This window comes from Ascaphus truei, chromosome 13 (assembly GCF_040206685.1).
Source record: "Ascaphus truei isolate aAscTru1 chromosome 13, aAscTru1.hap1, whole genome shotgun sequence".
Taxonomy (NCBI): Eukaryota; Metazoa; Chordata; class Amphibia; order Anura; family Ascaphidae; genus Ascaphus; species Ascaphus truei.
In genome coordinates this window covers 23234945-23261959 of record NC_134495.1, presented here as the reverse complement: position 1 = coordinate 23261959, position 27015 = coordinate 23234945, and the positions used below count along the sequence as shown (strand labels likewise).

At 47.5% G+C, this 27015-nt stretch overlaps 1 protein-coding gene across 2 annotated transcripts; it reads left to right on the top strand.

Moving 5' to 3' along the window:
• Positions 1-10: 10 nt before the first annotated feature.
• PARP2 (poly(ADP-ribose) polymerase 2) lies at positions 11-27015 on the top strand. 2 transcript variants are annotated; one of them, XM_075568944.1, is made up of 20 exons: positions 11-239; positions 1997-2581; positions 3534-3744; positions 4852-4988; positions 5270-5476; positions 5688-5807; positions 6533-6603; positions 6915-6965; positions 15954-16050; positions 16600-16675; positions 16935-17037; positions 18424-18586; positions 18733-18871; positions 18963-19026; positions 19199-19333; positions 19680-19807; positions 19945-20044; positions 20443-20541; positions 20722-20846; positions 26376-27015. In XM_075568944.1, the coding sequence occupies exons 1-20, from the start codon at positions 191-193 to the stop codon at positions 26533-26535; spliced, it is 2820 nt and encodes a 939-aa protein (XP_075425059.1). In that variant the 5' UTR covers positions 11-190; the 3' UTR covers positions 26536-27015. The 2 variants fall into 2 exon arrangements, with proteins under 2 accessions (XP_075425059.1, XP_075425060.1); XM_075568945.1 differs by lacking the exon at positions 1997-2581 and having other exon boundaries at positions 27-239.

Genomic DNA, 27015 nt, shown 5'->3' with positions numbered 1-27015 from the left:
TCCAAACAAAAAGCCAACCAGTGGAGGGGGGCGTGGCCTTTGCGATGTCGCAGCCCATCAACGAATGAGCAGGTTGGCTCTCGACTCGTAGATTGGCAGCTCAGTCAGCCAATGAGCGGCGCAGGTGTAGAGCTGCCAGGGGCCTGGAGTCGGAAGGAGGCCGCCGGCGGCAGAACCAGCACCGGGGGAGATGTCGGGGCGCAGCGCTAAGCTCCCTGGGCGGGAGCGGAGACCTCGGGGTGAGACTGGGCAGGGTTAAATAATATGTCATATACAGGCCCGGGGTACGGAGTTACCTATATATAAAAAAATAATGTGTATATATATATATATATATACACCCAGTATTCGTGTAACTCCATATGTAATGTTATTATAATATCTAGTATACATATGTGTTACACTTCTATATTAATTTATATGCACATGTTATCTTTAATGTCGGTACATGTATGTATTATATAAAAAAAATCATCACATTTTAAGTTATGGTGGGTGAAAAAGGCAACAAAAAACCTCCACCGTTAGCATATAGCCAATAAAAAGATAATTTGTGAGCACATTCACATGTCTTAGCTAGGTCTGCACCCCTGCCTTTCACCATTAACACGTAGCACAGCGGTGCGCAAAGTGGGGGGGGGGGGGGCGTGAGATTCGCTGCGGGGGCGCTGGGTTTACAGAGGCCCCTGAACGCTTACCAAAGGCATTTAAATGAATGCAGGGCCTCTGTAAACTTCTACTTACCTTGGTTCAGACGTTCCTGGTCACGAATCGCCATGTATGACGCCAGGATGTCTGCAGCAAGGTAAGCAGGGGGGGTGCGAGGAGAGGGGGACAGACGGGCAAGGAGGCGCAGGGGGGAAAGATTGCGCTCCTCTGACCTAGCATACAGTGCTTCCACTGTAGCAGCAAGGGATTCTGGGAAATTCGTGTTAATGGATTTCAGGCAAAAGTTGACATAGTGTGCTCATTTGCATGTCATTTCCCAGAATCCCTTGCTGCAGTGGAAGCACTTATATAATCACACAACAACAGTCTGTCAGCCATAGCTCCAAGACAATGAAACCTAGATACATGAAACGTTGCATGCATACTAAGGGAACACTAGGGGTGTGCACCTGTGGGTTATTTCCTATTTTGAGTTACACGCATTAATTCCATGAGGGATTTAACATTTCTCTGACCTGCAAATCAGCCAGTGGGTGTTTGTGCATGGTAGGCTATGTATCAGGCATGTGACGTCATAATGCACACAGCCTGGTGGCAGATAGGGAGAGTCGGCGAGCTATAAGGTTTTAGTCCGCGTCCAGGGTAAGAGCGTGCGCGCACGTGGCTTGAGCGCTGTGCGATGAATCACATGTCAATGTGATCATCTATAGTGCGCGCACGTACTGTGAGTGTGTTCCATGGAGAGCAGCTTGAGGAGACAAATTATTTTGTATTTACCGCGTGATGGGAGGGTTACGCGAGCGGTTCGCCCAATCATGTCCTGCCCCACCCCCGCAACAGCACATTTCTACATGGCCACGAGTCGCTCCAACTTCATCAGCGCGTGACGTCACGGTGCTTGAGCGAGCACGCGCATTCAGCATGGACGCGCCCCTACCCCACGCGCGCAACTAGCTGGCCAGGAATCGCCCAGCGCCTGACGTCACGGCGCTCGAGTGCGCTCCCACCCTGGACGAGGCCTTACACAGAAAGCATACAAAGAGAGGAGAGCGAGAGAGGCGGAATGAATTGGGTACATCATAAGGTATTAAGGGAAATTGGGGGGAGAGAGTGATGGGAGTGTTGAGAGAGAAGGGGAGTAGACGAAGAAAGAAGATTCCAGTTGACATGTGAGGAGAAAACAAGAATGTTTGAGGAGAGCGCAAGAAGGGGGGAGAATTTTGGTTTAGTGGTGTTACTAATTATTTGGCGTAACTAACCAATAGGACTACTAATAATCAATGGTAACCACATTTTTACTAATATTGGTATTAACATCTATACACAGTTTTAAAAAAAAGGCAATCTATAAGAAGCCAGCTGGCCAAAAATCGACTAGCAAAGGCTGCAGCTGAGACTGCAGAGCAGCAAGTTGCAAGACAAGCAGCAGCCAGAGCCGCAAAGGCTGCAGCAAGAGCAGCGGAGACCACAGAGCAGCAACAAGTGAGACAAGCAGCAGACAGAGCAGCAAAGGCTGCAGCAAGAGCAGCAGAGACCCCAGAGCAGCAACAAGTGAGACAAGCAGCAGACAGAGCCGCAAAGGCTGCAGCAAGAGCGGCGGAAACCCCAGGGCAGCAACAAGTGAGACAAGCAGCAGACAGAGCAGCAAAGGCTGCAGCAAGAGCAGCTGAGACCCCAGGGCAGCAAGTTGCAAGACAAGCAGCAGCCAGAGCTGCAAAGGCTGCAGCCAGAGCAGCCACAACCCCAGAGCAGCACGTTGCAAGACAAGCAGCAGACAGAGCAGCAAAGGCTGCACTCAGGAACCAGCTCCGGAGGGAAGAAACGCCGTCATTCTCCTACAATCCAGCCTTTGATTCTGATCCATTCATTGCAATTGGCTCAATGTCCACTTCTTGCAGCCATGCAATGAGATGTAATAAATATTCCAATATAAATAAATAGTTTGTGTTTACAATTTACGTATTTTTTTTTTTTTAATAAATTTTAAATGTTTTACTTTCATAATTTTATATTTTTTTGCTTGATTGACAGCTCAGGGTTTCAGAGCTGTATCACACAAGTAAAATAGAGTAATTACTATACACCCTTCACAAGACAAGTCACACAATAGGAAAGGAAATCCCTGCCCCGAGGAGCTTGCAATCTAAGGGCTGTTATATACAGGGTGCGGCCGCGCGTTCCTATGCGAACGCGCGTGCACGTACTGCATGCTTTTCCTGTATATAGTGCCGGGAGCTGCAGGTAAGTGTGTGTGTGCATATTATTTAACCGTGTGTGTGTGTGTGTGTGTGTGTGTGTGTGTGTGTGTGTGTGTGTGTGTGTGTGTGTGTGTGTGTGTGTGTGTGTGTGTGTGTGTGTGTGTGTGTGTGTGTGAAATTAAGTCTTAAGTAAGATTTTTTTTTTTTACATTTTTTTATTTTTATTTGTGCAATTATTTACCCCCCCCCTCCACACACACACACATCCATGCATACACACATACACACTAATACATACATTTGAGCACAGGCAGCGGCGCGAAAAGATACATTTCTTCATCTTCGCCGCTGTCTGTCGGCTCCCCTCTCCCTGCCGTGCGCGCGCGCGGCACATCTACAGAAAGGCTGACTAACGTCAGCCAACTAAAAATCCATACGTGCTCACCACTATAAAACGGGCCTTAGTGGGCGTTGGGAGTCTTAGACAAGTGGTGACGGATTAGGTGCAGTAGTTGGTAGAACTATACAGGGGTGTTACTAAATGACCTAGATCATTGGGGCTAAATTAGATATTCCAGCGTAGCCTCGACTCTCCTCGCCTGTTTGTGTGTCTCTGTGCACCGTGGTGTTGCCCTTTCTGACACACCCACCTATCTCCCTATTTAGTGGTTTCTCAGAAGCGGAAGGCAGAGGTGGATCTCGAGGCCGCGGCGTTTATAGTGAAAAGCGAGCCTGAAGCAGAGAATAATGACATTCCAGAAGCCGGTGCGGGAGAGGTGGATGGGGAACTGGAGACACGCTGGGAGTGGCAGGGAGATGGGGACATGTGGATGCTGTACTCTCTTCAAATCAACACTCAGATCAACCTGGCGTTCGGGTGAGAGGCCGGGAAAAGCACCTGCTTTTTCTGCTGCCAGGAGGATATTGTAATGTAACTTTGGAAGTGTGAGAAGAAGTGGACACATCCATTTTCACATATAAGTTTATTTCACTCTATCTCAAGAACATGCATGTTGCAGCTGAAACGACTTTTTTTTATATATATATATTAATGGCTAAATTAAACTTTTTTTGATATGAAAACCGATGTGCCCACTCCGCACTTCTTAAGTAGTTCAGGCGACAACGGCAGGCATCCCCAGTATATATAGTAACAACTTAAATATAATTATACATCCATGTTTTGTTAGCGTTTATAACATCTGTACCATATATATATATATATATATATATATATATATATATATATATATATATATATATAGTTGCATTACCTTGGCAAACAAGGGATTGTCCGTGTAAATAATTGCACTGCATTAGCCGGAGTAGACTGCCTCAGGGGGTCTCTCCCAAGACTTGGCCTGCGGGCCACTAGTAAAACAGTCTTGCTATAGAGGTGTCTTCAGACATCCGCACACCCAGCCTGTGTGAAACCATGTGACCATTTCTCCAGCTCAAACCTAAAGAAACACTCCCACTCAAGCTCTCAGAAGTTCGTTCTTTGTAATATTGCTGGCTTCCATTGTCCCTTCTCTGATACATACACATTCATACATACATACATACAAGAAAGGGTCCTTGCCTGTTCCTGTATAGCACTTCACAGGAGCGCGGGTGGCATTCTCCCCTATACAACGAGCACGTGGCCCCTGGGGTGACCCTTTGACATAGTAGCTAAGTTGTGTGGGCTCTCTGAGGGTTATAAATATGTCTGTTATCCTTAAAGCAAATGTTTTAACGTTGTAAATAAGCCACCCGCTCACGTATTAAGTATACAGATGCAGTGTCCGTCAGCGATATGCCAGCCCTGCTCTGTACGCCGCCGCTTAATTAGCAGGAGGTGACCTACAGGTTGCAGGCGCAGCCAGCGTTGGCTCTCCCACTGTCACGTCTCTGCATGCGCCAGCGGCACGCGAGAGAATCAGGGCTAATGTGCTATTTCCTCCCGCGGGCGCTACATCTGCGTGTTTGTTTTTTGTTTTAGTGCTGGGAAGCGCTCGGTGACGGTCTCCCCTGCAGCGGGGGTCTCTCTGCAGGTGGATATGAGGAGGATGGCCCAGAAAAACACGCAGAGCGGCTACCAGAGACCGATCCGACTGGCCGTGAGAGAGCAGGATCAATGTGAGTCTCTGGCTGGCTGTTTCCGGGGGTCTCATCCCAGCTGAAAGTTTTTGTATACTGAAAAGTGGGCAAAAACCTTAAGTCTATGCTGCTCATTGAAACCAACCTCTGGTTTTCAAATAGTATTCAGAAGCACAGAGAGAGGGGAGCAGGATGGGAATTAGTGTTATTTGGTCAACTCTGTATTTTTGAGAAAACGCACGCAACCTCCAGACACGCAGGGGTTCAATCTTCTTTTAGTTATACTCTTATGCCTTCCCTCTCCCCCCTCCCTCTCCCAGTCTTTGTGTGGCAGTGGCAGTCCGACGAGGGATCCTGGATGTCGTACGACGCCCACACGTGCGTCTCTCTGGAGACCGGGCTTCGCTCCGATAACAAGTTGGTGACAGTGAGCACGGGGGGCCGCCCTTACACAATGGATCTGGGAGCCATGGTGCAAAGGAACAGCCAGACTCAGCATGAAAGACAGATCCAGCGCTGTTTATCTGGTACGTGTGCAGAAATTAGGCATGTCTCTTGGGAGCAGGGCCAAGCATTTCATTGCCAGCCCTTCCGGTTGGCGTACGGAAGTGGTTACCGGCTGTCTGGGAAGGGGAGAGGTGAACTATTACCTATGCAAATTGGTAAGATGCTATTCTGGATGTAATCTTTACGTTGTGTTTTTGCTAGTTTCTCACAACACTTCCCTGTTGTTTCCAGTGGCCGCAGATACAGGAGGCATCCAGCCTAAGCAGAGTGTCAGCAATAATAAACCCCCCAGCAGCACAAAGAGACTCCGGGGAAGCATGGGCGTGGAAAGCGAGCCGGAGGAGAGCAAAGGTATTGAGATGATGGAGGCCTTCTGCGTGTCCGTATATTTGATCATAATTACGGGTTCTGGTTTTTCCGTGTTTTATTTATTTATTGTGTTTTCATTTTATGATAAAAACAAAATCTGCGTTAACATTTAAATCTGGTGTTTTATTTCACGCATTTAACCGAAAGTGCAAGATGATCCGTGGGTGTTTCCGGTTACCCTAAATTCGGAATCCTTAATCATAGACGTACGGACAACTGAAGGTACTAACGACATTCGTGTCGTTGGTACCTTCAGTTGTTAGTACGTTTATGATTAGGGATTCCGTTTTTAACTGAAAAACACCACCAACTAATCATCTTGCACTTTCAGTTAAAACTGCTAAACTATTCATTTCCACCTCTTGTACTCGGCCTATACTTCACCTGCAAAGTTTGTCACGTTGTATAAAGATGTTACATAGTAGATGAGGTTGTAAAAAGACATACATCCGTCAAGTTCAACCTATGCTAAATTCAGACGACAGAGACTTTATCCTATATGCGTACTTGCAGTATATTGATCCAGAGGAAGGCAAACAAAAACCCCAGTAAAATATCCAATGATAACAATACGTAAAGCAAAAGAATAAACGTTATAGGTGTACAGTCCCACTGGGACTCTTCGTAATGAGAGCGTGGTCCTCCTCTCTGTCCGTTCTTTCTCTCCACACACAGGTTGCAACCCATCTCTCTCTCTATCTCCACAGAGCAGGTCAGAACCCTGGTATTCAAAGGTAAAGCTCCTATAGATCCAGAATGCTCCAGCAAGTTGGGAAAGGTAAATTGTGTGTGTGTGTATGAGGGAGGTTTACGCTGTACCTTTTGTGTAGAAGGAGGGTGTGTTTAGTAGGTGGAAAGCTTGCACTGCTGCTTCCGATGCGGCCAGTTTCCTGCGTATGAGTGGAAGGCCTGGCTGTGCCTTTGGGGCATATTGTTCTTTCTCTGCGTGAATCGAAAGGTTCCACGGCGCTGTGTAGATTTTTTGTACACTCGCGATGTCGAGGGTGGGGAGGTGGAGGGGGTAGATGCGAGGTAGGAGAACCGTTTCATGATGGAGTTAATAATCTTGTTTATCTTCCCCCTTGCTAGGCTCACGTGTTTTGCGAAGGAGACGACGTGTACGATGTGATGTTAAACCAGGTGAGAACAGCCAATATGTGCATCTTTTCTCCACTATTAACCCCTGTCCGCTCTGATCCTGCCACCACCCTCTATTGCGGTCTCTTGAAGGATTTGCCTTTCATTTGCAGAACGCGCTATGTCTGTTAGACGGTTCACCTTTTCTCTCAGGCTAGATGAATTTGATAGAGGTGATGTCTGCCTGAAAATAGTTAATCTGGGTTAGGGACAGATGTATCTGCCACCAGCTCCTCCAGGATCAGATGTTCCCGCAGAGTGTGACTAGTGGGATCATTTCCCAAATTCCCATGACACATGCACGAGTTGTTCTTGAGCTTCCTTACTTGTGGTAATAACTACCCCTGTGTGTTTAACTCTTTCCTACTCCCCCCCACTCCACCAACGTCCTCGTTTCCTCTGTGCTGTTCTTTCAGAGACAAATTCTCACGTCTCACCCCAGCCTCGTATGACATCTCTCTTAATTCATTGTATTTCGTTATAAGAAAGTCGAAACACAGTTACTGCATCCATGTTGTCCGGCGATATATCATCATGTAGAAACCACACTGCATCCTGCTATTGCCGGTCTCGTTTTAACATCCACATCCAGGAGAGTACTGACCCAGCATATAAAGAACATGCCTAGGCATGAACCATAAACAATGTGTACCCTTGCCCCTATCTCGTGCGGTGGGCAACTCCATACCTCAAGGGCCACCAGCAAGTCAGGTTTTAAGGGTAACCCTGCTTCAGCACAGGTTGCTCAGTCAACAACACCTATGCTGAAGCTGGGATGTCCTTAAAACCTGACTTGTTGGTAGGGCTGGAGTTGCCCACTCGTAACTGCTTACGTTTTCTTCTCTGAAAATGTCTCCTCCTGTGCTTTATTTTGCATTCGTTCTTACAAGTGTCCGCATCAGGGACCGTGTGTGCAGAACCCTCTATAGGCAGCTTGTCTTGTAGTTAGCCGAGTATGGACAGCTAAGATTGGGCTGCGACAGAGGCAACCAAAGGAGCAGTCTGCATCTGTGGTGGCGAGTTGCCGGCAGGGTTCTCTTTGGGGGGGGGGAAGGCGTGCTTGGTCAAAACTGAAATGATCAACAAGAAAAAGTAATTGCATCTCATGTATCCGTCCAATGTTGCACAAGGGAATACAGCAGTTGCATCTCCAGTTAACAACGTTGCCCTAAATGCCTTAAGATCCAGTTGTCCTAACTATTAGGCGACCGCAGATGTCCTAAAGCGTTGACGGTAACCACGTGTACCATGGACAGTGGCTGCCTTGCCTGCAGTGCTGGAATTCTCCAGAGGTCCCCCATAGTATCAAGCATGGCTACTGTCCAACTCGCCAGCTTTGTGGAGGCAAATCTTGAAACAAGATCCATAATATTTTGAGAAGAGGTGTCAAAAGTATGTTATGTATTAAGTCTTTTGGCTTTTTTTACTTCTTTATGCCCCACGTCTAGTATTGTGCACTTTTAACCATTGGTTGTACGTGGTGTTACTACCTATGCATACTTGTATTGCTATGGGAAGTCTGATGTTGCTGAACAATCTACTGCACAGGAAGTGTTTTGGGCATGTGTGTGGCATCATCCAGGAGCCATCTGTAATCATGGATCAGGAATCCTAATAAGGAAGTCCAGCTAGCTTGACATGCATGACGTGTATACGGTGGCCAGAGGTGCTAACTTGGTTGTGTGTGATCACCAACAGGGGGGGACAGTCCGGCACGTTCAACAACACCAGCTTGGTGAAGAATACCAACGGCAAGAGCTATGCCATCAGCCTCTCCAGCATTGCCATTCCTGGCACCCCATGCCCAGTATGGTTAGTCAGCATGGTCCTCAGACCCAGATTTCAGATCTGACCCCATCTGAACTGCTTGAGCATGGAACTGGTGACATTCTGGGGCAATCTCCAGGTTATACAGACAAGATGGCGCACACTGCTCCCAGAAGGGATAACCACGCCGCGGCCCATGTGGCCTACCCCCAAAGGAAGTCCACCGTCTGGGATTTCTTCCACCTGAAGGACCCCAGCATGGGCATCAGGAACGCCACCAGTGCCGTCTGCAACCTCTGTACCAGGGAGGTGAAGCGTGGCTCCACACCTGGTAGACTGGGTACCACTGCCATGCGCAACCACTTGGCCAAGCACCACCAAAGAGAGTGGGCAGCCACTGGCAGCGTAGTGACCTCGCCTACGGCAACAAATAACTCCCGCCACCACTGCGCCGTGGCCTCCACCTCCCAGGCTCCCCCTCCGCAGCAGGGGGTGCCGCTTTTGCGTTCTGTGCTTGACATCTGCTACTGTTTTTTCGCGACCGTCTGCACGCTGTGTGGGGCGGTGATATCGCGGGGCGAGACTGTCAGCGCCAACCGGGAGTATCTGATGTTGCAGCACATGCAGTCCGCTCACTGCAGCATCCTGCGGGTGTCTCTGAGCGAGATGCAAGGTGGCGGTTGCGCAGACGATGACAGCACCAGTTCGTCCTCCTAACCCTCCCAGGACTAACATTCACCCAATCGTGTCGGAGAAGCCAGACCTGGTGGTTCTCTTGCTCTGGGATACACCACGTTGTGGGATCAATGCTTCTCCTCTCCTGCCCCCCCCCCCCCCCCTCCCACCTTTGGCATACCCCGATTTATCTTTCGTGCCTGGCCTACTTACCCAGTTATAACTGGGTATTTGTCGCTTTTACCTCTTCAGAAGCTCTACCTTTAGGAAATGTGGGTTGTTTTTGTTAATACAGGACAGTTTATCCTTGTTAAGTACAGAGCTTCGTCTTCGTACTGTCTGGGGATAATATGGACTCTGCGCAAGTTGGCGCGACTGCTCACTGGACACTTTTTATTATGCAGCGGAGTAACCAGAATGGTGTAGAATTTGCACCTGAAAACCTGGACTTGTTGAGTGTAAGACGCTGGTTCTTAGCCCTATTCTTTTGGCTCCTCAACCAAACCATATTTTAGGAATTGGCCTCATTTACACACACACACGACATTGGTGCACATCTTCTATTTCAATCTGTATGTCTAAAAGCTGGGATAGTCTTCCCGGAGGATAGGGTGGGAAGCCACAGATTTTATAAAGGGGGCATTTTGTCAGAGAGAGAAATTGTAACATGTTCTCTGCACGCTAGAAATATACAAAGTGCTGGGACCTACCTGAGGAATATCCTGGTTTGGCAAGGTGATCAGATAAAATATACATACAGATTCCTTTTTTTATTACAGAGTGTACGGGACATGGGTTGACTGTTTTTTGGGCATACGGTTTAACCGCTATCATCATCATTTGCTTAGGAAAAATATAAAACCAAAAAAGGCGCAAAATTGAAAACAAAATCAATATAATCACATTTTATGTAAAAAAACAAGTGATGTTCACAATAATAAAAAATATACATTAAAAAGGAATCGCGTAGATTCGGTCATCCGCTCATCAAAATATCACAACCGTAGGGGGTATGATCCTGAAAAACCAGGGTCCCTCGAACGCCAAAAGTCCCAGATCTAAATAATGGATTCGGTCCTCTTGGCAGATATTGTGTGCAAAGAACTTGGCTTAGAGTCGGCGTCCTCGTGGGAGCGGATGAATGTCAGCCTCCGGATATCCGTCGTCACGGTATCCCGTGCTGCGCGATGACCTCACCACACCGCGTTTTGCGCCTTAATGATGCTTCATCAGGGGTTGGTCTAAAAGATCCAAAGGCAAGATTTAAATACCTGAAGGCACGTGCCAATCCGGATTGCATCAGGTTATTGATAGTAAGCCAACCAATCGGCGCATTGAGATATATATATATACATATATATATATATATATATATATATATACACACACACACACACACACACACACACACACACACACACACACACTGGTCGACAAATCACCAAAAAATCTACTCGCCACCTAGTACCAAACGTGTGCTGCTTGGGCCAATATTTACTCGCCCGGGGGTTAAATCCACTCGCCCGGGGCGAGCAAATGTATAGGTTTGTCGAACACTGTATATATGTATGTATGTATATATATATATATATATATTATATATCTACTTCTACTATATATTTCTGAAAGCATTGTATGTATGTTTCACTGTGTTCCCTGTCCCTAGCGGCAATCTCATTGGTCCCTTGGCCAGCCCGCCCCCGCACACCTCTCATTGGCCTAACACACTCACACCACCCCCTTGGCCCACCCCCCACACCTTTCATTGGCCTGAGGCGGAGTGACGGGCCAAAGGTCCAAAAAAAACAAACACACACCTCTCTCTCTGTCCTCTCCCCCCCCCCATCACACTCACCTCCCCCCCTCCCCGGTGCTCCACTCACCTCCCCGCCTCCCCTCCGCTCCACTCACCTCCGCTCCACTCACCTCCCTCCCGCTCCACTCACCTCCCTCCCGCTCCACTCACCTCCCTCTCCACTCACCTCCCTCCCGCTGCACTCACTCTCCACTCACCTCCCTCCACCTCCCTCCTGCTCCACTCACCTCCCTCCACCTCCCTCCCCACTCACCTCCCTCTCTACTCACCTCCCTCCCGCTCCACTCACCTCCCGCTCCACTCACCTCCCGCTCCACTCACCTCCCGCTCCACTCGCCTCCCGCTCCACTCGCCTCCCGCTCCACTCGCCTCCCGCTCCACTCACCTCCCTCCCAGGCGCGGGGACAGGCAGTGGGCAGGGCAGCCTGCCGCTGCCACGCGTCACCTAAGATGGCGGCGGACGGAAGGACCCCATTCCTCCCTCGCGGACTAAGTAACATGGCGGCGGCCAGAAGGAGAGGTGACGTGTGTGTGTCACTGTGTCACTGTGTGTGTGTGTGTGTGTGTGTGTGTGTGTGTGTGTGACACTGTGTGTGTGTGTGACACTGTGTGTGTGTGACACTTTGTGTGTGTGTGTGTGGGGGGGGACACAGTGTGTGTGCCCCCCCCCCTCCTGTCCACTCTCCTCACCCTCCTGTCCACTGTCACCCCCCTCCTGTCCACTGTCACCCCCCTCCTGTCCACTGTCACCCCCCTCCTGTCCACTGTCACCCCCCTCCTGTCCACTGTCACCCCCCTCCTGTCCACTGTCACCCCCCTCCTGTCCACTGTCACCCCCCTCATGTCCACTGCCCCCCCTCCTGTCCACTACCCCCCCCTTCTGTCCACTACCCCCCCTGCTGTCCACTGTCCACCGTCCCCTCCTGTCCACTGTCCCCGTCCCCTCCTGTCCACTGTCCCCGTCCCCTCCTCCTGTCCACTGTCCCTACCCCCACCTTTTCCTAGCGGCAAATTTAACTCACGGGCAACGCCGGGTCTCTCAGCTAGTATATATATATCTATATCTATCCTCTATATTTGTGTGTATGTGTGTATGTGTGTATGTGTGTGTGTATGTATATATATATATATATATATATATATATATATATATATATATATATATATATATATATATATATATATATATATACACACATACACACACATACACACATACACATACACATACACACATACACATACACATACACATACACATACACATACACATACACATACACATACACATACACATACACATACACACACACACACACACACACACACACCACACACAGAGGATACATACATAGCAGTACAAATGATACATATAACATTAAAAACGGCATAAATACTAAACAAAGAACAAATAACAATCACAATGAAGCATACAAATGAATATATATTGCACAAAAATATACAGGCATACCCCACATTAGCGTACGCAATGGGACCGAGCATGTATGCAAAGCGAAAATGTACTTAAAGTGAAGCACTACCTTTTTCCCACTTATCGATGCAAGTACTGTACTGCAATCGTCATATACGTGCATAACTGATGTAAATAAGGCATTTGTAAAAGGCTCTATAGTCTCCCCGCTTGCGCACACCTTCGGTACAGGTAGGGAGCCGGTATTGCTGTTCAGGATTTGCTTACTGGCGCATGCGTGAGCTGCCTATTGAGCGAGATGTATTTACTCGCGAGTGTACTTAAAGTGAGTGTACTTAAACCGGGGTATGCCTGTGTATATATATATATATATATAGGGATATATTACATATATATATATATATATATTACATAATGATAAATAAGACAACAAATAATATTTAATTAGTTAATGTAAAATAGATATAATAATTTAGTAAAGTGAAAAATAGTAAAATTAAACTAAAATCAAATATAAACTACAATATAATTATTAATATTATGATAAACATCCACAGTGAAGGATGTTGTCATGCATAACAAATGAGATCTCAAACAATAATAATAAAATAAATCAACATGAAATCTGCTCTCTCTAAACATAGCAAGCAATGAAAGTGCAAAACAGCAAACACTCAGAACACAGGATCTGGATGTCGTACAGTTATGGATTAGGCAAATTCTATTTCAGGAAGGGAACCAGTTCTTTTAGTTCATAAAGACTTCCTGGTGCCTTACTGCCAAGGGTATAAATTCCAAATAGTTCCTTTTGGGGGAGAGTGTTATTTCTATCTCCTCTCCTTAGATCTCTCGTAACAATTTCAATCCCTCTAACATGCAGTCTATCAGTTTTACCCTCTTGGGTCAAAAAAGGCTGCCCCAAGTTGTGTAACTTTTTCCCTTTTATCCAAATTGCGTTGGGCTTTCTTGATCCCATTGACATGTTCACCAATCCTTGTTTTAAGCAGTCTAATTATCTTCCCAACATACCATAGATTGCATGGACAATCTATGATATACACAACGAACGTTGCCAGACAATTAATAAGTTGTGTAATGAGTTTTTTTGCCAGTTTTTACATCACATAACGCTCTTATCACGCTCCATGTGTTTACACATAACGCATTTTCTACATATATAGTTGTTCCCCACTGGTTTAGCTAGGAAATTCCCACTTGAAGTTGCATTTAGGGATACCTTTTTTCAATGCACTGGGAGCCAAAATGTTTTTTAATGTTTCTGGCTTTTCTAAATCCTATTTTTGGTTTCATTGTGTTTTTTTATCTTGCAGAATAGGGTCCATTTGGGGGACACCCCAATGTTTCTTTAGGATCTTCCTAATCTTATTTTCCTGCTTACAAAACCCTGTGATGAATAATGGTGTGTCACCAAACTCATTTACTGTGTTTTTTGTTTGTTGGGGATCAGCAGTTGATCTCTAGGATAATCCTTGCTTTTCTGAATGGACCTAGTGTTGGATCATAACCCTTATCAGCAAATCTTTTGACATTTGGCCATATGGGATGTTATTAAGCCATTGTCTAGAATGATTGCTCTGATAGTCCAGGTATGAGTTTACATCACCTTGTTTAAAGTATGTGTTTGTGAACGATATTATTGTTCACAATTTTCAAGTTGAGGTCCAAAAAATGTATCTCAGTCCTCTGGTTCATACTGCTCAGTACAAGATTTCTATCATTTCGATTCAAATAGCTGATAAAGTTATTGAGATCTTCCAAGGTCCCTGCCCAAACAATCAAGATGATATCTATATATCCTCGATAATATTTAAGATGTTTATTAAACTCATTAATATTCCAGATGAAATCGAGCTCCCATTTTCCCATAAGTCCGGCATAATTTGGTGCAAAACGTGTCCCCATGGCCGTGCCAGTCGTCTGGAGATAGAATTGACCCTCAAATAAAAAATAATTGTGATTCAATATAAAAATAATACTATCCATTATAAATTGTTGTTGTATAATAGTAAGTGTGTTGTGCAAAAAATGTGCTATAGCCTGAACACCCTGTGAATGGCGTATACATTTTAAAGGGATGTGACATCCAAGGTAACCCAAATAAAATGTTGCTCCCAAGTGATCAATTGTAAAGAATTAAGTACATCACTGCTATCCCGTAAATAAGATGGGAGTGAAGCTGTGAGCGATGGCTAAAAAAAGTGTCAACACAATGTAATAAATTAGACGTGATTGATTCTATTCCAGACACAATGGGACGGCCAGGAGGATCCTGCGAGGTCTTGTGTATTTTGGAATATGGTGCATGATGGGAAACATGTGGGAATGCTTGGAAGATATAATTAAATCCTTTCCCACATAGAACACCTGATGTCTGGGCTTGAAATAGAAGATCTTTCAGAATTATCTGATATTTCAAAGTTGGATCTTCTACTAAAAGTTTACAAGAAGTACCATCCTCCAAAAGGCGTAGCGCCTCCTTGAGATAATCCTGCCGGTCCTGGAGGACAGTGCCCCCACCCTTATCAGCCCGGCGAATAATTAAATTACCATCTTGATTAAGTTCTTTCAGGGCTCGTCTCTCCTCTCATCTTAGGAAAATGATGATATGTATATGTGATTTCACTCTCACTTTGACATGCCGGAGTCATTTGTAAGAAGAAGAAAAAACTAACTGTATCAGCCATTAAAAAGAAAAACAATTCTGTTTATTTGTGCTCTGTTTGCGTTTCATTCGCCATCTTCAACTGCAGGTTTCTCCAAAGGGGCTAGATCGGAAAACATTTCAGATTGGAACTGCCACGCGCTTCTTTAAATGCATCCAAGATTACATTATAAGATTACTGTATTTCAACGCTTTGCCAGCATTTATAATATTTGTACTATATGAGACGCGCTGTACTGTGTGTGTGCCGCAGGAAACAGCGAGGCTTGTGTTAAAGGTCCCTCTGGCAGTGACCGTCCTGTTCTGTTTGCTTAATGCTCGCAGTTTAGAGAACATGGTTTAATATTAGGAGGCATGGGTGTCATATTTGTTATGATTACCCTCCTACCCAATTGAGCTTGGGCTTACTGGCTCTAACACACCAATTGTGGCGATCCATGTAAAGCACACATTATTTTACTGTAACGCTTTTGTTTAACCCTTTTGCTGCTAGATGTGCCTCAATGCATTGCTGGCCTCTGGCATTGAAAGGGTTAAGGCGACCTTGCCTCCCAAGGGCAAAAATAAAGCTTGTGGTGAGCAGATGGTTTCTAACAATGTTCTACCTCTGCCCTCCAGACCAACCTGCAGTTTAATAACAATAAGTACTACCTGATCCAGCTGCTGGAAGATGACCATACCAGGAGCTTCTCTGTCTGGATGCGCTGGGGGAGAGGTGAGAGTCTCTAGGCCTATCTCCCACCATTTCTAGGACAGTGCAGCGATTCAAAGCCTGCCTCTTACAGCGTAGGATGCACAGCTCAGCACGCTGGGGCTGTTCTCTCTCTTTTTTAGATGAGATTCCATGCTCTCATCTCCACAAGAGTTGCAGGGTTAAGGGACTGGTACAATGCCTGGCATCACCCAGGCTCATTTCCCCTAGTACTGGACATCTTTGTGATGGGTGCAGGTGTGTGGGTTGGAGGGGTGTGGGACAGGTACAGAGCTTGGCTGGACAGCTCGGAGAACAAGTGTGTAGATCAAGAGTGGCCACCAACGGGTCAAGTTTTCGGGCTATCCCTGCTTCAGCACAGGTGACTGTCAATGATTGAGCCCCCTGTGCTGCAGCAGGGATATCCTTGAAACCTGACCTGTCAGTGGCCCTTGAGGACTGAAGTTGGCTACCTCTGGTGTTGCTGTGCTGATTATTTTCGAGTGCTATCCACTGCCCTGACGCTGGATGCACAAGGGGAGCATACTGACCGGCCACCCTCTCTCCTTACAGTGGGGAAGGTGGGGCAGAACTCTCTTGTATCCTGCGGAGGTGACCTGCAGAAAGCAAAGGACCTCTTCCAGAAAAAGTGAGATCATGAAACTACTTTCTCTCTCTCTCCCTCTCCTCTCTCCTTCTCTCTCCTCTCTTCTTCCCTCTCTCTTCCTCTCTTCTTCTCTCTTCTCTCTCCCTCTCTCTCTTTCTCTCTCTCTTCCTCTCTCTTCTCTTCCCTAGCTCTGCCCTCTCCCAGGCTCTCCTTCCTCTTCCATCTCCCATTCTTGATTTGCGTATCCGTCTCCCCTTTCACCCATGGGCTCTATTTTTTTCCCCTGCCTTTTTGTGTGTAGGTTTTTTGATAAGACTAAAAACGCATGGTCCGAGCATGGGGATTTTGAAAAAGTTCCTGGGAAATATGACATGCTGAAGCTGGATTATAATTCAACCACCCAGGTATGTGTTCCCAGCGCAGACAGTCTGCAGTGTTTACATCACATCAGCGGTTCCTAACCTCCTTTACCCTGCGCACCCCCTGCTAGACAATATTTGCTCCCCGAACGCCTAATTAATAAATATTATTACGTTTTTATCAGACTGTTGCTAACAAACCTGTGTGACCGATCCCAATATCTTGAGCTCGTGGGGGAACACCCGCTTAAGGCGCCAAACTGCACCTCCTTGTGTGCAGGCAGCATGGGGGGGTGTAGCTGTCACTCGCTGTGGGATCTTCCAAAGCCACGCCCCACCATGCCTTGCTGCTGTGGATGCAAAGCATTGTGGGGAGCGATTTTGGAAGCAATTTGTAATTGACTGCTATACCCCCCCACCCTAAGGTGGGATCTCGCCGTACTGCCTGGGATCAGCCATTGCCTTTTTATTTCCTTGGCAATCCCCTTGGAAACACCTCACTAACCCCCCTGTTGGAAATCACTGCATTGTATGTACAGTATGTATGTATGTATGTATCTATGTATGTATCCCCAGCCAGGCACATAGCGCTTTACAATACACGTGACATAATATTATAACACACAAAGGGAATAAGCGTTTCAGACACAAATCAATAGGGAAAGGAGTCCCTGTCCCGAAGAGCTTACAATCTAAACATGTATACATATGTGCATATGGAGTTTGTAATAGGGCCGGCTTGATGGCGGTGCCAGCGGTGTGACTGCACCGACCCCCTGCTTCTACACAGGCCCCCCACTCTCCCCCGGCCTAACTTCCGTGAAAACAATTTAAATGTTTGTAGGTGTTAAACTAACCACCACAGCATTTAAACTGTGATTACTGGAGTTGGGCCAGGGGGAGAGCGCGGGGGGCCTCTTAAGTGCCGGCATCTCCTCTTGCTACCAAGCAACGTGACGCGAGGCAAGAGGCCCCGCGTGTCAAGTCGCGTGGGAGCAGGAGGAGATGCCGGCTCCAGTTGCCCTGCGCACATGGTGCACCGCTACAGTCCCAGCCGGCCCTGCCTGTATACACTCAGATGTAGCAATGTGGACATGGAACAGCGAGTAAAGATGGCTGCACTATTGCGTGGTATGTATATACACATTGCTATGATAATGTGGATACACTGACCAGGTTGTGTTGGCTTCATTCTCGCTGTTTAGTGTTTGCATAATAATCAGCACAATCCTTTACTTGTATATATCTGTGTAATGGGGGCAGTGTGCACGGTGCTGGTATAGGAACCGACGTTTCTAAATAAAGCACAGGTGAGGGATTCAGTGACACTGCCACACTTTTCGGCTACGATACAAAGATCCTGCACACGGCATATTAATAACAAGCGTCTTGTATTATATCACAGCCACCTTTTTTATGTGTCGCCCCCAGGAGGAGGAGGAGACTGAAGCCGAGAAGAAGACACCTGACCTTCCCAAACCAGAGTCCCAGCTGGACACTCGGGTGCAGGAGCTAATCCAACTGATCTGCAACCTGCAGGCCATGGAGGAGACGGTGCTGGAGATGAAATACGACACCAAGAAAGCTCCATTGGGTGAGGTGCCGGAGGACCCCCATATTGTGTGTGTGCCCGTACCCACCTTTACATTCTGAGTGCCACGAGCGTGCTAACACATTGCTTTATCCCCCGGTATGTTCCATACACACGTTAACCATCTGATCTCTGATCTCCCCCACCAGGGAAACTGACCGTGGAGCAGATCCGGGCTGGGTACTGCACCCTGCAGCGCGTAGAGAGCTGTATCAAGAAGCAGAAGTTTGGCCGGGAGCTCATAGAGGCGTGTAACGAGTTTTACACACGCATTCCCCATGACTTCGGGTCAGTAGCTGTGTGTGTGTCTCTCATGGGGAGTCACCTGTGCGTGACATCGGACAATGGTAACCTAACTACTGTGGTTCTCCTCCTCCAGGCTTCGGACTCCCCCTCTGATCAGGACACTAGAGGATTTGGCATTGAAGGTGCGCTTACTAGAGGTAAGAGACTACATTCCACTGACTCAGAGTATATACCCAGCACCAGCTTTGTGGGGTCTCTGCACCTGCTTCGGTCTGTGTATGTCTGTGTCGGCCTCCTGTTGTACACAGTGTGGCTGTAGCTCTTGCAGTATTTCACGCTCTCGTCTCCTTGCCCATCTTCTCTCCCCAGGCTTTGGGTGACATTCAGATCGCTGTGAAGCTGGCGAGCCTCGAGCTGAGCTCTCTGGAGCACCCCGTGGACAGACAGTATCGGCAGCTGCACTGCTCCCTGAAGCCCATGGATAACAAGTCCAGTGACTTCCAGGTACCAAAACCTCTGAGCCATACAAGACCATACAGTAGGTACCACAGGCTTAGAGGTGCTTGGGTTTGCACCCTTGACATAGCCTTCGGCGTTGTATGTATTCATTGCTCTGTTGTTCCTAACCCATGCCCAACCTTAGAGGTGTAGCTGCTTCTACATTTTTTTAAATTTTTCCTCTGCTCTGTACAGTCCTAGCGGTGAAAGGCTCTGCACAAGTGGTGTGTGTGTGTGTGTGTCTGAGCTGTCCAGTCCTAGAGGTAGCCAATTCATCTCCTCGGTTGTTCAGTGTTCATTTCCCTTCCCCTATCCACGTTTGGAGATGGTGACCTCTCTTCCTTTCGCCCAGATTATCGAGCGGTACCTGCAGAGCACACACGCTCCCACACACAATGATTACACCATGACCCTAATGCACGTGTTCCTGATGCAGAGGGAGGGGGAGGAGAGCAGCTTCAGAGAAGACCTCCCCAACAGGTCTGTAATCCCACCCCATGACATTTTGTATTAATACCTACTCTGCTTTAAGCAAACGTTTATGGTTAAAGTGCGATTGATGCTTAATTGCACCTTTTACAAACAATATGCACCCCTCGCTTCCCTTCCTCTCTCAGGATGCTGCTGTGGCACGGATCTCGCCTGTCTAACTGGGTTGGGATCCTGAGTCAGGGGCTGCGTGTGGCCCCCCAAGAGGCTCCAGTCACTGGGTACATGGTGAGTGACATGCTCTCCTCCTGTATTAACACCTTCGCTGCCAGAGAGCCAGGTCTCAACATCATCCTACCAAGAATTCGGCAAGGATCCTGACGTACCACCTTATAGCCACCTTTTCCTTAATGTTGTTCACACTTCCCAACCCCCCCAACAGGTCAGGTTTTAAGGATATCCTTGCTTCAATCCGAGGCTGTCGAAGACTGCAACACCTGTGCTGAATCAGGGAGTCATTGAATTGAGCCACCTGTGCTGAAGCAGGGATGTCCTTAACCTGTTGGTGGCCCTTGACGACTGGAGTTGGCCACTCCTGGCTTAGTAAAACAGTGCCAAGGCATGTTATAAAACGGCCCCCCACCGCGTAACTCCCCCTGACTCGTTTCTGTTTTTTCTCCCCCCAGTTTGGAAAAGGAATATATTTCGCTGACGTGTCTTCAAAGAGCGCGAATTACTGCTTCACGTCCCGCGACAGGAATGTGGGGATGCTGCTGCTGTCTGAGGTAACGTCCCTCGCTCCTGTCACAAAGGGTAATGCTCTGCTCGCCCCCCACATGCCCTGTAATACCTCCCATCACTTCTGCATCCCCCTGCACTGGGACGTTTCTCTCCGTGTCTCTGCAAACACCCCCTCCCCCCCACCCCCTACCACACATTGTACGCTGATACGTCTCCCCCTTCAGGTCGCCCTCGGTGAGTGTAAAGAGCTCTTTGCTGCCGATTATGACGCCCAAAAGACGCTTAAAGGGAAAAACAGCACCAAGGGTGTGGGGAGGAGCACGCCGGACCCCAAGAACCGCATCACCCAGTGAGTACCGCAAGCATAGTACAGACTCTCCCAAGCATGGCTACAGGTGCATGTCTGATATCATGAACACAGTCGTGTCCTGAGGATGTGTGATCTCCTTGTAGTCACAGGCCTTCTGTAGACGTGGCACTGGTGTGCCTCGACAGGGGTGGCCACGGACAGGCCCAGGTTTTCAGGATGTCCCTGCTTCAGCACAGGTGGCCTAACTATTGACTGAGCCACCTGTGCTGAAGCAGGGATATCGTGAAAACCTGAACTGTTGGTGGCGCTTGACTGGAGTCGGGCACCCCTGATATAGGAGCAGGGACACTGGGTGCTGATACTCTCGGGTGACAATTCCATAGTGTGTGCAAAGAGGAGAGTCTCGCTCCTGCATCGCCAACAGTTCAGTCTGATGCACTGTGCACCTCCCTCCAAGGTAAAAAGAGACCCCATAAATGAACCAATAGTGGTCCCATCCCTGGAAGTGGCAGGTATTGTATGTCTTTATTTATATAGCGCCATAAATGTACATAGCGCTTCACAGTAGTAATACATGTCATATAAATAACAAATAATATAACAGATCATGGGAATAAGTGCTTCAGACATACTGTAAAAGTAACATTTAAGGAAGGAGTCCCTGCTCCGAGGAGCTTACAATCTAATTGGTAGGTAGGGAGAACGTACAGAGACAGTAGGAGGGAATTCTAGTAAGTGCGTCTGCAGGGGGCCAAGCTTTATGTGTCATGTGTCCATGATTATCCAGTGCTACTCACATGCTTCTTTAAGCAGATGTGTCTTAAGGTGGGTCTTAAAGGTGGATAGCGAGGGGGCTAGTCGGGTATTGAGGGGAAGGGCATTCCAGAGGTGTGGGGCAGAAAGTGAGAAAGGTTTAAGGCGGGAGAGAGCTTTAGATACAAAGGGGGTAGAAAGAAGACATCCTTGAGAAGAACGCAAGAGTCGGGATGGTGCATAGCGAGAAATTAGGGCTGAGATGTAAGGAGGGGCAGAAGAATGTAAAGCTTTAAAAGTGAGGAGAATTGAGTGTGAGATACGGGATTTGATCGGAAGCCAGGAGAGGGATTTCATGAGGGGAGATGCGGAGACAGATTTAGGAAAGGGTAGAGTGATTCTGGCAGCAGCGTTTAGGATAGATTGTAGGGGAGACAGGTGAGAGGTAGGAAGGCCGGACAGCAGGAGGTTGCAGTAATCGAGACGTGAGAGAATGAGGGCCTGAGTCAGAGTTTTAGCAGTCGAGTAACAGAGGAAAGGGTGTATCTTTGTGATATTGCGAAGGAAAAAGCAACAAGTTTTAGAAACGTTTTGAATATGAGGAGAATGAGAGAGGAATCAAGTGTAACCCCTAGGCAGCGTGCGTGGGCTACTGGGTGAATGATCGTAGTTCCAACAGTAATGTGGAAGGAGGTAGTAGGGCCAGGTTTGGGAGAAAGTATGAGGAGCTCTGTTTTAGCCATGTTAAGTTTAATGTGGTGGAGGGCCATCCAGGATGATATAGCAGAGAGACATTCAGAGACTTTGGTTTGTACAGCAGGTGTAAGGTCGGGTGTCTAACATTTGTGTGTCGTCAGCATAGAGGTGATATTTAAACCCAAAAGATGTGATTAGGTCACCTAGAGAGAGTGTGTAGAGAGAAAAGAGAAGGGGTCCCAGGACAGAGCCCTGGGGTACCCCCACAGAGAGATCAATAGAGGAGGAGGAGGTGTTAGCAAAAGAGACACTGAAGGTACGATGGGAGAGGTAAGAGGAGATCCAGGATAAAGCTTTGTTCCGAATACCCAGAGTATGGAGAATGTGAAGGAGAAGAGGGTGGTCCACGGTGTCGAATGCTGCAGAGAGGTCGAGTAATATGAGCAAAGTGTAATGACCTCTGTCTTTGGCAGCGTGGAGGTCGTCAGTTATTTTAGTGAGGGCTGTTTCAGTAGACTGAGCAGTGCGGAAGCCAGATTGTAGAGGGTCTAGGACAGAATAGGTGTTGAGAAAGTGTAGCAATCGAGAGAATACAAGACGTTCAAGGAGTTTGGAGGCAAAAGGCAGGAGGGAGACAGGTCGATAGTTAGGACAGGTAGGGTCAAGCTTGCTGTTTTTGAGTAATGGTATAACGGTTGCATGCTTGAAGGATGATGGAAAGGTACCAGAGTAGAGGGAAGAGTTAAAGATCTGTGTGAGCATAGGGATTATAGAAGGAGCAAGAGGTTTTAGGAGATGGGAGGGAATGGGATCAAGAGGGCAAGTGGTAGAGGGAGAAGAGGAGATCAGCAGTGACACATCCTCCTCCGAGATAGCGGAAAAAGAGTCAAGAAAGGCAGGAGGAGAGTTGGGAAGCATTGAGGGATGGGAGGAGGCAACAGATGGGATGTTCTGCCGTATGGACTCCACCTTTTCCTTAAAGTCAGCAAAGTCCTGAGGTGAGATGGAGGAAGAAGAGGAGGCAGCTGAGGGTGGTCTGAGTAGAGAGTCAAAGACAGAAAAGAGACGGCGTGGGTTAGACTTGTGTGTGTTGATTAGTGATGAAAAGTAGGTTTGTTTAGCCTGAGAGAGGGCAGAGTTGAAACAGGATAGCATAAATTTGTAGTGAATGAAGTCTGCGAGCGTATGAGATTTCCTCCAGAGGCGTTCAGAGGAACGAGTGGAGGAACGCAGCATGCGTGTGTGGGAGTTTAGCCAGGGTCTGGGGTTAGAAGGGCAAGGACGGCAGAGAGAAAGCGGGGCATGAAGATCAAGAGAGGAAGATAAGGCAGAGTTGTAGTTCCTGACCAGGTTGTCAGGCTCTGAAGCAGAACTGAGAGAGGAGAGGGAGGAGCGTAAAGTGGAATCAAGAGCTGGTAGGTTAATAGACCGCAGGTTTCTGCAAAAACGAGGGCGTGATGGAGGTGGGGATGGAGAGAAGCGAGAGAGAGAAAATGAGATGAGGTGATGGTCAGAGAGAGGAAAAGGGGAAATGGAGAAGTCGGAGAGAGAGAAGTTTTTAGTGAAAACCAGGTCTAAGTAGTGTCCATCCTTGTGGGTGCTGGCTTCAGTCCACTGTTGAAGGCCAAAAGAAGAGGTTAGAGAAAGAAAGCGGGAAGCCCAAGGGAGAGAGGGGTCATCAATGTGGCAATTGAAGTCCCCAAGGAGAAGAACAGGGGAGTCTGAGGAGAGAAAGAAAGAGAGCCAGGATTCAAAGTGAGAGAGAAAGGCAGAAGGGGGGTGAGTAGAGGAAGGTGGGCGATAGATGACCGCCACATGGACCGGGAGAGGAGAGAAGATCTGGACTGTGTGAACCTCAAAGGAGGGAAAAGCAAGAGAGGGGGGAATAGGAACTGTTCGGTAGCGGCAGAGAGAGGAGAGCAGGAGCCCCACGCCTCCACCCCTGCCACCAGGGCGCGGAGTTTGGGAGAAGGAAAGGCCACCATAGGAGAGGGCAGCTTCCAGAGCAGAGTCAGACTGAGTGAGCCAGGTCTCAGATATGGCAAATAGGAGCAGGGAGTGAGAGAGAAAGAAGTCGTGCACAGAGAGGCACTTGTTAGAGAGGGAGCGAGCATTCCAAAGGGCACAGGAGAAAGGGAGAGAGGAGGGAGGGTGGCAGGGGATGGGTATGAGGTTGGAGGGGTTAACACCAGAAGGAGTAGAAGTTGCATGGGGAAGGCGAGGAGGAGAGCAAGTAGAAATAAGGCAGGGACCAGGATTGGGAGAGATATCCCCAGAAGCGAGGAGGAGAAGCATGGACAGAAAGAGAATGTGAGAGGATGATTTGTAGGGGTGTGTTTTAGTGCAGGAGGTATAGCTGTGTGGTGTCAGAGGGCGCAGGTAAGAGAGGAGTTCATGTGAACTGAGAAGTGGTGAAGTAAGGAGAGATGGCGAAATATGAATAGAGTTAGAGACATGATGAGGCTGGTGGAAGGAAGTGCATAATTTGAGAATAAGTGAGGTTACAGCAAATATAAAAAGTAAAGGCGGCATCACAGCAATAGTAATATGTTGAGATGTGCAGTCTGGGATGATAACCTCCTTTCCAGCGTAGATCAAATGCAGGAATCAGAAGCAGTAGATTGTGTCCACTTATTCCACTTCTTTTTGAACTTCCTTTTTTAAACTTCCATACTACTTTAAAGATTTCTACTTAAGCAGAAATGCTTTTAAGAGCAAAGGCTGCAAGCAGCAATGGCTGTTGTGAGTTTACTTATATACATTTAGAAAGTCATCTGGTTGGTACAACAAACTTAATTAGCACATGTGAGGGTAGTTAAAGCAAATGGTTTTTCAAAGGTGGGTGTTGTCTTGCACAAGTGTGAAAGATGAATTAAATTAAGACAATAGGGGGATGATTTACAGACAGACAATTTGAGATGTTTTTACCTAAATTGAACTAAATAGACAGCAGGGTATGATGATTGCAGGACAGACAATTTGAGATGTTTTTACCTAAAGACACATACAGGCCACAAAATGCTGGGACCAGTATTGGTTCATAAGCGGCAATGGGTTTTTTACCGAAAGACTAATCTCTTCCGCACTCTAATATTTCCCAGAACGTCTAGTTCTTTAAAAAAAAAAAAAAAAGATACATTTTATTTACAGCAAGACTAAAACAAAAGCGCCCAGTTTCGGGGGTAACCCATGTCAGTTGCGTTGGTGTTACCCCGAAACGTTGTGGCTTTATTTTTGTCTTCCTTTATTTACAGCATATCTTTAAAGCTGCTGCTGCTGCGTGTGGGAAATACGAGTGCGGAGGAGATTAGTCTCTTGTAATGACATGGGAAGTAGTGGGGGTCCCGGCCTATCACAAGAGAATGAAAGTGGTACAGCGGGCGAGTGCAGTATTACCATTGTTATTTGGGCTTTGTTTTTACCATGGGGTTGCACGGTGTTGGACCGAAGCACTGGCGTGTTTGCCAGGTATTTCTCTTGTTGCAAGCGAACATTAACACCACTCCCAATAATCCTCGCAATTTAGGGGCTTCTTCTATATCCCCCACGGCGGCCGATCCATGCCCCGTTTTGACGTCGGGGAAATTGTGGCCAAGAACAGCCCTATGGGCCACTTCGGCGGATATAGAAAAAGCCCCTTAACCTGTTATCTGGTGGAGAAGACTGCACCCCATTGCAGATTGTGTAATGATTTGCTTATACCCAAACCAAACGTTGTTCTTGTCAGCGACAGGAAAATATCTCCACTCAAAGCGCTGACTGTGTATGCAGCACTGTACATAGGGTTTCTTTGCATGCATAATGCTCCCTGCCCCCAGGCTGGGGTGTCTGAGGCACAGTGACTTGCCCAAGGTCACTAGGAGAGCGGACATTGATTTGAACCAAGTTCACCCACTTCAAAGGCAAGTAACATTATCTCTGAGCTGTTCCACCAAATTGACGGTCCATGACCACATGTAGCCGACATGGAAGAGCTGCCCGTGTAAGATTGTTGCGGTCCAACGCGCTTGCACAAATCATGTTTGACATTTTGGGTATTGCACCTGTCTTGTGGTCTCCGGAGCAGGTTGGGACACGGGCGCAGACAGATCTAATATACAGAACTCTCTTTCATTGCAGTGATGGGGCGCTGGTTCCTTTGGGCCCGCTGACAGACACCGGAGGAGACAGTACCGCGGGTTACACACTGAATTACAACGAGTACATCGTGTATGACCCCCGGCAGGTCCGGATGAAATACCTGCTGCAGGTGCGCTTCGACTATCCCTCGCTCTGGTGAAGATCTTTTGACACGTTGGTGGAACTGAACACACAGGTGTTGGGGACAAGTAGGAGAGTGACTTTGGTGTATTTTAAGGAGCAGCTGGGACTAAGGCTGCACTTATGGGGACCGCGATGCCGCGGCAAGACAAATGCATTGCAGCCGTCGCGTGCGCTTATAGTAAGCGCGGCGCGACGGATTGGTCGCGATCGCTGGAAGTCATCTATTTGATTTTTCCAGCGACCATCGCTGTCACTAAAGCCTTTTGGATTACAGGCCACCGCGCCAGAAGAAAGCGCACGTATTTTTATGGCTACCTTGGTTTCTCGCAGTGAAAAAGCAAAGAAGTTTCTCTCTTTGGTGTAACCCACATCCCTCAACCCCCGTTGCTGTGATTGGAAGAAGAGTTTAACCGAGCAATTGTAGGATAAATGGGTGAAGCCTCCATCCTGTGAGATGGTTATAGTTGTGTTTTAGTTCAATAAATGCAGAAAGTAA

What these genes read in the sequence shown, in the direction of transcription:
- PARP2 (XM_075568944.1), top strand. Translation starts at nt 191, where the DNA reads ATGTCGGGGCGCAGCGCTAAGCTCCCTGGGCGGGAGCGGAGACCTCGG. An exon ending in CAGATCAACCTGGCGTTCGG is followed by an intron (nt 3,745 to 4,851) that starts GTGAGAGGCCGG and finishes TTTTTGTTTTAG; the next exon opens with TGCTGGGAAGCGCTCGGTGA. An exon ending in TGAAGGTGCGCTTACTAGAG is followed by an intron (nt 19,027 to 19,198) that starts GTAAGAGACTAC and finishes TTCTCTCCCCAG; the next exon opens with GCTTTGGGTGACATTCAGAT.